This window comes from Dipodomys ordii, unplaced genomic scaffold (genome assembly GCF_000151885.1).
Source record: "Dipodomys ordii isolate 6190 unplaced genomic scaffold, Dord_2.0 Scaffold250, whole genome shotgun sequence".
In the NCBI taxonomy this organism is placed as follows: domain Eukaryota; kingdom Metazoa; phylum Chordata; class Mammalia; order Rodentia; family Heteromyidae; genus Dipodomys; species Dipodomys ordii.
The window spans coordinates 246,121-258,842 of record NW_012267466.1 but is presented as its reverse complement, the minus strand read 5'-3'; the positions used below and the strand labels follow the sequence as shown (position 1 = coordinate 258,842).

The window sequence follows — 12,722 nt, the reverse complement described above, 5'->3', positions numbered from 1 at the left end:
ACCCTTTTAACGGTGCCTTTGGACACTCTTAGCCCTCGCTGCCTTAACAAAGCCTGTAAGGGAGTGTAAAAATCCGCTGCTCCACAAGTGGTCCCCTGGCTATTGCCCATGGTGCGCCCTTACAAGCGACTTACTCCACGGGACGAAAAACCACGTTATCTACCGCGGAATTACTTTCGCTTCAAGGCATGAGGCTATTAACAGCGGCACGCCTTTCCAGGCTCCCCACAACGGAGGCAAGCGCAGAGAACCACCAGAAAGACAAACCACAAGGGAAGAAGCACAAGCAACCAATAATCCACAGTAAAAAACAGCATACCTGGGGATACTTACCGACGTCTCCTCTCCGTGTGTTGAGTTCTGGCTCCTGTTAGGCCTCTCGCGTGGTTCCCGGGTTTCGGCACCACTTGCGGCGAACGCCTTCTCGGCCAGCGAGTAAAACGACCACCACACCAGGAGTCTTCTCAAATCACACTTTACTGGAGAGCTTTTTAGTTAATGGGAGAGCTTGAGCGAGAGACCCCGTGTACAAAAATGTGGCCGCTTATATAGGGAAAAAAAACACGGGTCGTTCTATCATTGGTCGTTTGCCCTTTACCATTATCAGGTGCCACGGGATTGGCTAGGGACTCCACTGGTCGTTCTATACCATTATCAAGTGCCATCTTGTAATGGCGTTCGCCCCGGCTCCCCACAAGAGCAAATCCAGTACCATACCAGGAAATATTTTTAAGACAACAACCAACCCAGAACCTGTAGCTGCACAGACTTTAAGGGTTAACAATCATAGGCAGGTATTTTAACTCTATCTTTCCTTTTAGGATATGAAAGCATTTCCAGTCCCTCCACAGAACACACTTTTAAGACAAAAACCTACCCCAATCCCAAAACTAAACAAAAGTAACTATAAAGTACTAGAGTTCATACCTTTCTGTTCAGCACCTTGCCTGTATGCCCTGGTTAATGGTTAATAGGTGATAAACATCCAAACCAATTGTATTTCTTAAAAATAGAGGTAAAGTCGAAAACAAGTGCCTATCGTCATAACTCGTCATCCAAAAAACAAGATCAGGCGACCAGCTGGTGACCACCCAAGAACGAAGCCTTGCAGCAAGATTGTGTAACCTTTTGCCCTTTCTCATAGAGACTTTTGCTATAAAAGCTTGTTAACCTCTGCAATAAATCGTACTCATCATTCACTCCTCTTGTGTGTGAGTTGTCTGTTTGCCATCTCCCACCTATTCAAGTTACCTCCACTAGGTGTCCTCCGTCGTCCTGACAGAGCCGGTCCGCAGCATAACTCTGGAGAACTCAGCATATAGAAGCAAAACATGCTACCAAAACATTGTAGGTGACTATCAGTATCAAGGAACTAGGAAAATGATTAATAAATGTACTTGAGATAACACAGATTAGTGTGTGTGCCTCTGTGTGTGTGTGTGTCTGTGTTAAATCCTGGAGCTTGATCTCAGGGCCTAAGTGTTATCCCTGAACTTTTTTTGTGTTGTTCAGTACTAATAGGTACATTTCCATCTTTATGCTGGAGATAAGTCTCACAGACTCTTCTGAATGGGCTGGCTTTGAATCCTGATCTTCAAATCTCAACTTTTTTTTGATTTCCCAGGAGTATTTATTTATTTTTTTTATTGTGAAAATATTGTACAGAGGGGTTACAATTACATGGGCAAGATAGTGAGTACATTTCTTATCAAGCATTGTAGCCTCCCCTTTGGTTTACCCTTCCCATCCCTTCCCATCCTCTCACCTCCCCCACCCAATCCTCCCCCCCCCGCAAGTTGTAAAGTTCATTTTTGACATGACAACTTGTACTTCTCATTGTTGCAACAGGTCCACCTGTATCCTTATTTAAATGATGTGTTTTTCCCCTTCCCCTTCACAAATTATACTAACATCAAATAGAGTTAAAGCAGGGGTTATACTGTGGGGGAGGGACATACAAAACAACAAAGAAATAATCTTATAATTGTGTCAGAAACAAATGCATGAAAGAAAAAAACATTTAAAATACATATCTTAGGGTTCATTTTCCTAACAGAAGTAAATTTCCTTGAAGAAGTAAAACCAGAAATAAAAATTTCAGAAAAGAAGAAAAATAATGGAGAAAATAAAAGAAAAAAGAAAGACAACAGAACAAAAGGCAAGAAGAAATTAGAAAGAGATGAGAAGAACCTGAAGAACCTCAAGTGATAACACCAGAAGAACAATTAGCAAATAAACTGCATCTACAGAAACTAGAGGAAGAGTCAGACCTTGTACTAGCAACAGAAACCTTTGGTGGTGTGAATGATACAGTTTGTGGGATAGATGCTATGAACCCATCTTCAAGAGATGATTTCACAGAATTTGGGAAGTTACTAAAAGGTAAAATTACACAGGATGAAAAGTCATTCTATTATGCCAGGTTTTTGAAAGCCTTAGTTCGAGATGTGTGAATTTCATTGGAAATTGATGACTTGAAAAAGATGACTAATTCATTGACTGTGCTTTGTGGTGAGAACACAGAAGCAAGCAAAGCAAAGCCAAAAAGAAGAAGAAAGGCATGGTTCCTACAGAGGGATTAAAGGCCACTTATGAAGGTGATCTGGCAGATTTACCACAACTTCTTTTCCTTTCGCTTCTGCCAAAGGGACAATCAGAAATGTGTATCTTTGGTGCTTGTTATTCAACCCCTTGACACTTAGGTGCTAATGTGCCAATGAGGGAATTTGGATCTTGCTGCTCCAGTTCGACTTCCAGCTTGTGTTATAGTTTATTGGAGATAAGAGTCTCACAGTCTTCACTACCATGTTTGGCTTCCAACCATGATCCCCATATCAAACCCTCCTGAATAACTAGGATCACAGGTGTGAGCCACCCACACCCAACTCCATATCAGATGTCTTTCTTATATCTTATAGATTCTGTGAATGATAGAAATTAGTATTGCATTCTTCCAAGTTTTTATAATTTTAATTGTCTATAGATATAGATATATAGTCGGTTGTGGGGCTTGAACTCTTCAGCTCAAGGCAAGCACTCTATCACTTGAGCCACAGGCCACTTCTGGTTTTCTGAGTGGTTTATTGGAGATAAGAGTCTTACATATTTTCATTCCCGGGCTGGTTTTGAACCTGGCTCCTCAGATCTCAGCCTCCTGAGTAGGATTACACTCATGAGCCACTGGTGCCAGGCTTCATTATTATTTTTTATTTTCATTATAAATGTAATATACAGACGAGTTACCATTTCACGACTCAGGTAATCAGTATATTTCTTTTTTTTAACAATGTTATCCCTTCCCTCCAAGTTTATTCATCCAATTACCACCCACAAATTTCATACTGCATTATCCACAGAGTCTACTGAGTACCACTGTTACATTTGTTCACATTTAATTTTCATAATGGACAATCAAGCTGTCCAAACAGAAAGTCATTGTACTCATCCAACCACAATGGAAATTTTTCAGTACTTAACTGACATTCTTACCTAGACACCTGATATGTCTGGACATCATAGAGATTTTTTTTTATCATGGCAACGATAACCTTACCATTTCTGTATGATAAAAATGTTCATCACTTACACCTACTGAACCTATCGCATGGTCAATTTTCTGGATCTGTTGGGGGGCTCTGGCATTTTCTTTGCTTTTATTCTTGTCATCACTGAATATGGGAAATGGGTGATGCTATGCCTAGTTTGAATCTTCTTTTTAAGTCCTCACAGCAGTGATTTTTATTAAATTAGTTGCTTTATAAAACATTGCAGATGTCATAATTGTTAAATAACAATTTACCAAACTGTAGTTAACTGGTGCAGCTTGATGAGCAAGTTTTATAAAGAAAAGGAAATGGGCTTCTTCAGATGACGCTGGAATGAAATGTACAGATAGAGCATGGAGAGCAGGTAGTTCCCCATTACACTGATGAACAGCTGGGCTATGAGGAAAAGCCCCCATTTTGATACACCCGAGATAATTGTGAATGGCATTCTAAGGTCTGAGGTATAGAGCAGCCAGACAGTTGATTCCAGAATGAAAAAGCAGTGCACAAGATTATCGATCCATTCTAAATGATTCTTCAGGAAGAATATGAGGACGATGAAAATCAGTTTCAGGCCAACGAGTGGCACTTCCAGAACGGAATCTCAAAGGTTCCAGAGGATTTTGAGTACAGAAATGGATGAGATTATAGGAGGGAAACCCTGGCTGACACCATGGGTCCTAGTGCCTTTGCTAGGAGAACTGTAGGCCTGTGGTACACAGAAATTTGCATATTATAAGAAATTTTCTTTGCTCTCCAGATTATATTTGCTGTGTGCCTGTGTGTGTGTGTGTGTGTGTGTGTGTGTGTGTAAGCACGCGTGTGCATTTGAAATCTTGCAGCTTGAAATCAGTGTTTGAATGATATCCTTTTGGTGTTTTATTCTCGTTCAAAGCTAAGAGCTTCACCTCGATCTTTATGCTGGTTAATTAGAGATAATCTCAGAGACATTCCTGACTGGGTTGGCTTCATATCATGATCCTCACATCTCAACTCCTTGAGTAGCTAGGATTACAGGCACGAGCTACCAGTGTCCAGCTACAATGTCTCAGTTGAAAATACATCTAATCAGTAGTGCATGAGAAAGTTAAGGGACAGACTATTAGTTCAAGCTCCAGCATCCCCAAAAATGTTTACCATTCCAGAAAGATTTCCAGGTGGAATGCTTCTTGTGAAGAAATTCCAAACTGGGGAAATTTTCTGGGTAAAATGTTTATAAAATAAGCTTCAAAAGAGGAGTCAGCCAAATATACCAGATGTGAAAATGGTTTCACATACTCCCTGAAAACTCTATGAAGCATTGTGCTGACCATGGTTCTATTTTAGCATGCTTTGATATGAAATGCAGTCATTATCATGTGACTCCAGAGATGAAATGCCAGTGTATATCTGGAAGGAAATTGAAAGACCCCAGACTCACTGGGATACTGTCTTCAACGGGAGGGCACCCCAGGAACCAAGACTCCAAACCAGTAGATGCAATAAGCAAGAGGAGTTTATTTGGCATTTGCGCAAATGGGCTCTCTGTCCCAAGCAGACAGGGAGCCCCGAGCAGCGGTTACAAGCCTTTTTAAAGGCAAAAACCATAATTGGCTCATGGTTGGTCTATAATTGGTTGACATTTGACCCGGTTTATGGTCTGGCCAGGTGGTCATCGTTAAGGTTTGTCCCACGGATGGCTTAATTAATCTGGAACTGAAGAACATGTACTATCTATAACCGCTGTCCTTGTCCTGGGTGGGCTGATATCCGGACATCTGGGCCGGCCAATATTCTTGAGTCACTGCCCAATTTTATTTCCCAGGAAAAAGGGGGTCTGAATGCAAGCATATTTACAGAAGCAAAATCAGCAGTTAGCAAGTTAATAATGGTAATAGTGAAGTGAGGTTCCTAATTTTTAACCCTTCAGAAATGACACAAAAATCTACACAAATACGTCTTGCACTATGATATAAAACTGGGTCAATGGAACAGGCAACTAAGATTCAAAGTAGGCTTCAGCTCACCTATTTCTTCTAAGCAGTGATCACTGGAAGTGATGAATATATAGCAAGAGAACTAGGAAATCTACCATGCAATAGATTCAGTATATGTAAAAGATGAATGTTTTGATCATGCAGAGATCTTGTTATCATTATCATGTTAAAATATCTATAGGGCTGGGAAGGTTGCTCAGTGGTAGAGCACTTGCCTTGCAAGCCTGAGGCCCTGGGTTCGATTCCTCAGCACCACATAAGCAAAAAGCAAAAAGCCGGAGGTGGCGCTGTGGCTCAAGTGGTAGAGCGCTAGCCTTGAGCTGAAGAGCTGAGGGACAGCGCCCAGACCCAGAGTTCAGGCCCCACGACCAGACCCCCCCAAAAAAATCTATGATTTCACTAGCATTGCACCTGTGGTACTCAAATTTTTACATTGAGGTTGGAGGAATAAATCCACTTGCTGTTTGGAGAGTCTGGTGGTCATTATGACAGTTAAAGGGTGAACGAATGCATCAATGGTACTCAGTAGACACTATATGGAAAAGGAACTACATAACTTGTGGTTAGGCAGATGGGAGAACTGGGAAGGGCAGAGGTAAGGGTGACATTACCCAAAAAGAGATGTACTGTAGAAGAAGCACTGTGGCTTAAAGTAGCAGAGCACAGCCTGGAGCTTAAAATCTCAGGGACAGCATGTGCACTCTGAGTGAAAGCCTCACAACCGACAGATATTTATCCTCATTTCCTGACTTATGAAATAGTAACCCTGTATATTAGCTTTATAATAAAAATACAAAATAATACTGAAAATTAAAATGATAAAACTGGTAAGAGTGCAATTCTAACATCCATCATTTCACAGAATTGATAAGCTATAAGAAAAACATCTGGGAAGCCTGCCAGTGGCTTACACCTGTAATCCTAGCTACTCAGGAGGCTGAGATCCGAGGATCACAGTTGAAAGCCAGTCTGGGTAGGAAAGTCTGTGAGACTCCTATATCCAATCAACTACCAGGACACCGGAGGTGGTGCTGTGGCTCAAGTGGTAGAGTGCTTGCTTTGATCAGAGGAGCTTAGAGAAAGTGCCCAGGCCTAGAGTTCAAGTACATGACTGATCAAAAAAAAAAAGATAGAAAAGAAAGAAAACCATCTGTAAATTGGCATCAGTGGCTCTCTCCTATATTCTAGGTACTCAGGAATCTGAGACATGAGGATCATGATTTGAAGCCAACAGACTTCAAAAGTCTGTGACACTCTTATCTCTCATAAATAACCAAAGAAGCTGGAAGTGGAGCTGTGGCTTGTGTGATAGAGTCCTAGCCTTGAGCACAAAAACTCAGGGACAGTGCCCAGGCCCTGATTCAAGCCACAGACAGGCAATTGATCATCAAATAAACATACATGCATACATACATATAAATCACATCTGTAGCTCAATCAATACCTTATAAATAGAGTTTACTCCTTTCCTGGGTTACTGAAGATAAAGTCAATCTACAAAACATTGAAGTATATATGTTCCATTCAGGAAACATTATTACAACCCAGTTTCAAATCTCAACATGTATAGCAGGCAATGTTGTAAGGTTGGGGTAAGAGGATGATGAAGTCTTCTTACTTTTTCCTACCTCATGTTCTTCCCATGGTTGAAAGCTTCGCAATGCTCTTCACTGGGCACAGCTTCCTGGAGGCAGTTTGGCATTGAGGCTGCTTGTGCCCAGCCTCGTCTATGTACCATATCAGGGTGATGAGGCTTCTACCAGTGGACGTCAATCAGTGTCTCCTGCTGTCTGGACAGCCTTGTTTACGGGGCATCAATCTGATGTCGCCACAGGAGAGGCAATCAGTCTCCCAGGTGCCGAAGGAATTGCTTAGAGAACATATTATGTTCATGGATCAGAATAATATAAGTCAAACTCGTCAGAAAGTAAACTTCAGGATGTAGCTGGTTATTAAAAATTGGTTCCTACAGCCCTGGATGCATCCTGAGCTTGGAGCAGAACCCAGAATGCTTTCTGCCTTTCCCACTGGGCTTTGAAACCCTGGGTGACCAGGGTGCCCTGGCTCTGCAGAGTATAGCATCTGATACACCAGGGCTTGGGGACTCTAGGAACCCACAGCACAGGGGTCATAAACTAGCACATAGGATATGCTAGAAAGTTTTCTTTCCTCAAAGTCTCTGTAGTAATATTGAAAAACTAGGGAACTAGGAAAACAACAAAATCTCATGAAATGAGACAGTTTTTGTGTTTTTTTATTGGTCGTGGGGCTTGAACTCTGGGCTTGAGCACTGTCCCTTCAGCTCAACGCTAGTGCTCTACCACTTGAGCCACAGGGCCACTTCCGGTTTTCTGGTGGTTTATTGGAGATAAGAGTTTCACTGACATTCTTGCCCGGGCTGGCTTTGAACCAAGATCCTCAGATCTCAGCCTTCTGAGGACCTAGGATTACAGGCATGTGTCACTGGTGCCCGGCATGAGACATGTTTCTTTATAGATAACAATGGGTTCAACTCCCCAACCAAAGGAGGTAGAGTAGTAGATTGGACCAAAACACAAAATCCAATAATTCATCTGAGTTTTTGTTTTATTGTTTTTTTTTCAGTCATACGGCTTGAACTAGTGCCTGGGCACTATCCCTTAGCTCTTCAGTTCAAGATGAGCCACAGTGCCAATTCCAGATTTCTGGTGGTTAATTGGAGATAAGAGTCTCACGGACTTTGCTGCCCCAGCTGGCTTTGAACCAGGATCCTCAGATCTCAGCCTCCTGAGTAGCTAGGATTACAGGTGTGAGCCACCAGCACCTGGCTCATCTCAATTTTGTTGTCTCCCACGAAGTCATTTCATAGTCAAAAGAAAAACACAAATTCTGAGTAAAAGCTTAGACAAAGATATTTCATGAAAATGCATCTTGGAAGAAAGGCTATGTAGCCATATTTTTTTCTGACAAAATAGACTTCCCATTAACATCACTATGAAGAGACAAGGAAAGCCATTACATATTAACAAATGACATCATCCACAAGTGGTTAAAATTAATATGCACCAAACAATGGAGGGCATAAATACATTGGAGAAATACTCTTAGATTTACAGAACATGATATACCCCAACACAACAATAGTGGGAGACTTTAATATCTCATTCTCATCAAAGGATATGTCAAACAAAAAAAATCAGCAAAGAAACTTCTGAATTAAATGACCACAGTATCCAAGTGGACATCTACAGAGTATTTCAACCAACAACCACACAATGCATATTCTCAGTGGTGCATGGAATAATCTCCAAAACTGACCATATCCTAGGACACACATCAAGTCTGAGCAAAACCAAAAGGATGGAGATACCTTTTCGTATCCTATGTGATCACAATGGAATGAAACTGCTCCTCAATAACAAAACACTGCAGAAAACTCTCACACATATGAACAACAGGTGGGTCACTGAAGAAATAAAAGATGAAATCAGAAAGGTGTTACAAGTCAAGAAAATGAAAACATATCACAGCAGGGCCTTAAGGATACTACAAAAGCGACATTGAGAGGAAACTTCATAGCACAAATTGTGCAAATAAAGAACAGAAAAGCAGTACAAATGAATGACCCCATGATGCAACTAATGGTGCTTAAAAAACAAGAACAAACCAAACAACAAACTACCAGATGGAGAGAGACAGTGAAGAACAGGGAGTCTGGGAAGGTGGCTCAGTGTTAGAGTGCTTGCCTTGCTTGCATGAGGCCCTGGGTTTGATTCTCAGCACCATATAAGCAGAAAAAAAAACAACAGTGTTGCTGTGGCTCAAGTGATAGCGCTCCAACCTTGAGCTGAAGAGCTGAAGGACAGCACCCAGGCCCAGAGTTCAGACCCCATATAAAAAAAAGAATAGGGGAGAACTAAATAAACTAGAGACTAAAAGATCTGTACATAGGGGCTGGGAATGTCACTTAGTGGTGGAGTGCTTGCCTAGCATGTATAAAACCCTGGATTCAATTCCTCAGCACCACATAAACAAAGAAAGTGGGAAGTGGTGCTGTGGCTCAAGTGGTAGAGTGCTAGCATTGAGCAAAAGAAGCTTAGGGACAGTGCTCATGCCCTGAGTATAAGACCCAGTACTCACAAAGAAAGAACTCTTGCATAAAATCAACAAACCAAAAGGTGACATTTGAAAAAAAATCAATACACTTAACAGACCACTACATGAATCAGTGAAGACAAGTCTCAAATTAACTAAATTAGAAATTCTAATAGAAACATTGCAAAAAACAAAGAAGAAGGGAATGGGAAGTTGGCTCACTGGTAGAGTGCTTGCGTTGCATGCCTGAGTCCCTTGGTTCGACTCCTCAGCACCACATAAGCAAAAAGAAAAAAGCCAGAAGTGGCGCTGTGGCTCAAGTGGTAGAGCACTAGCCTTGAGCTAAAGAGCTGAGGGACAGCGCCCAGGCCCAGAGTTCAGACCCCATGACCAGACCCCCCCACAAAAAAACCCAAGAAATCCAAAAGGATATGAGGGAATACTTTCAAAACCTATATTCAAATAAGATGGAAAATCAAGAAGAAATGTATACAAATTGCTAAAGCTGAACCAGGAAATTATAAACCTGTCAAACAGGCCCATAATATGCAATGAGACTGAAGAAATAATGGGCTGCTTTCCAAAAAGGAAAATCCCAGGAACAAGGGGATTCATGGGTGAAATCTGCATGACTTTTCAAGATTAATACTGGTACTCATCAAACTTCTCAGTGAAATAGAGTGATAGAGATCAAGTCCATATTCATAGCATCAGAGAGTGGAGATCGTTGACTTCCCTTACCTTCCTTCCTTATGCAGACTTCTTTCAATTTTCCCCATTTAGGACAGTGTGAACTATAGATTTATCACACATAAGCTTTGTGAAGTTGAGGCATGTCCCACTGTCTTCCTAATCCCTTCAGAGGTTTTAAAATGAAGTCTTGCTGAACTGGGAAGGTGGCTGAATGGTAGAGTGCTTGCCTCACATTCATGAGGCCCTGGTGTTTGATACCTCAGTACTACATAAGGAGAAAAAGCTGGAAGTGGCACTATGGCTCAAGTCATAGGGCACTAGCCTTGAGCTGAAGAGCTGAGGGACAGTGCCCCAGCCTAGAGTTCAGCCCCATGATGACAAATAAAAATGAAGTCTTGTTGAAATTTTTTAAAGGTTTTTTGTGCATGTATTGATATGATCATGTTCCTTCTGTTCTTTTTCAAATGTGTTTTTGAGGGGTGCAGTTAATGTTAAGTTTTGATTTCAGATCTTATCTCTTTATGTGAAGTATTGTTGATTTGTACATATTTGTTTTATTTATTTAGTTTTAGTTTTTAATCTTTAAGTAGTTGTACAGAGGAGTTGCCTTTCCACAAAGCAGTATAAGAATACGAAGACGCTTCATCAATGTCATCTTTCTTCCCCTTGTTTTGTAACTTGTGGAGGTGGTCCCCTTTGTAGTTTGAGAAGCATTGGTGTTTGTTCCTTCTGAAAGCTTCGACGGTCTTCATTTATAAAAGTGTCTGGCTTTGGTTTTTGTTATGGGAAAGACTATTTTATTATTTTTAAAATTTTTGCCTGTCCTGGGTCTTGAACTCAGGGCCTGGGCACTGTCCCTGAGCCTCTGTATGCCTAAGATTAGAGCTGTACTACTTAAGTCTCAGTGGCACTTGCAGCTTTTTCTGTGTCTGTGGTACTGAGGAATGGAACCCAGGGCTTCATGCATGCAAGGAGAGCACTCTATCACTAAGCCACATTCCCAGGGTCTCTATTTTATTTTTTCAGGGACTGTAATTTAAAATAATTATTACAACAATGCTCAACAACAAATTTACTCATTACATGACTCTTTTAACCGTAACCCCTGTGTACAACATCTTTACAATAAAATAAAATTAAAAAATTATTATATAGGTCATGTGCAAAAGCTTAAGCACACAAACTTGGTCTTCCCTTAAAGCCCCAGAACCAACACAATGACAAAGAAAAGTCAAACAAAAACTCTCAAACCCTTAATGAAGAGGCTTTTCCAAAAATTTCATAACAGAGAGGGGACTCTTGAGAACTTAGGTGCTGAAAACAGAATTTCCCTAATATCAAAACATGGTAAGAACACTGTCAGTGTCAAGTAAAATAGAAAACAGTAAGGAAATGTAAAGATCACACATGATAATCAAATGGATTTCACTCCACAAATTGGCTAAAGACACACAAACAGTAAATATTAAGTTCTAAACTATAGTCAAGGATCAATACTTACTATCAGGAGAGCCAACTGTGTATAGCGACCGTGAACAGGAAGGATAACAGGGGGAGTAGATTTCAAACTAGGTTGAGTGTCCAGAGGCGGGATAGGGGACTTGTGGAGCATCAGATGATGACTGAAAGCATCAGATACTGAGTTCCAGTCCTGGTCTCTGACCAAAAAATAGAATAGAATAAAATACCCAATGTCCAGTGGGCTCCAGACTGAACAGCAGGTCTTTTCCTCATGACACTTCTCCAGAAAATCCAGTGGTGATGGATGACGGGACCTGCAGGGACTTACTCTCTCCACAACCCTATCTTGGAAGGTTTCTTTTGTTGTCTAAATCAGGACACTGATCTCCGTTGTGCCTTTGCCCCATTGCTTGTCACAGAGTAGAATCATGGAGATCACAGGATGGAAGAATTTGTGTCATCTTGTATACACATCTCTGCGATGACTGCATCCTGATTGTCATTGGTTGCCTCCTGCTTTGTTATAGGCTACAATTTTCTTTGTCATTGACTGCAAGATCCACTTTTTTTGCCTGACCTGGGGCTTGAACTCAGGTGCTGGGCACTGTTCCTGGGCTTCTTCTGCTCAAGGCTAGCATTCTACCATTGAGCCATAGCACTATTTCTGGTTTTCCTGTGATTAGTAGAAGTTAGGGTCTCACTAACTTTTCTTCCCAGAGTGCCTGAGAACCGGGGTGGCTTCTGACTAGCTAGGAGTATGGGCATGAGCCACCTGTGCCTGGCTTATGCTGTGTCCTTTGGCCACATGCTGTTTCCTCGGTGGCTAGATGCTGCTCTGTCATTGGAGAACCAGCATTCTTAGAGTGATTTAATAAAATTCCATATAACAAACAGCACTGTTATTAGGAAGGGAAAGCAAGGTAGAAATAGACTGTCTAGCTGCTCTCTTTATTAAAAAACTGAAATTATTTTT

The 12,722-nt window shown here is 41.3% G+C and overlaps 1 protein-coding gene and 1 pseudogene across 1 annotated transcript in view; both read left to right on the top strand.

Moving 5' to 3' along the window:
• Window positions 1-108: 108 nt before the first annotated feature.
• On the top strand, window positions 109-2,695 carry LOC106000925 (annotated as a pseudogene).
• Window positions 2,696-7,268: 4,573 nt separating this feature from the next.
• LOC106000924 overlaps window positions 7,269-12,722 on the top strand; it is a 35,250-nt gene continuing 29,796 nt past the window's right edge. Inside the window, exon 1 of the mRNA XM_013036143.1 lies at window positions 7,269-7,448. Coding sequence (XP_012891597.1) covers window positions 7,269-7,448 — 180 coding nt within the window. The remainder of the gene's footprint in view (window positions 7,449-12,722) is intronic.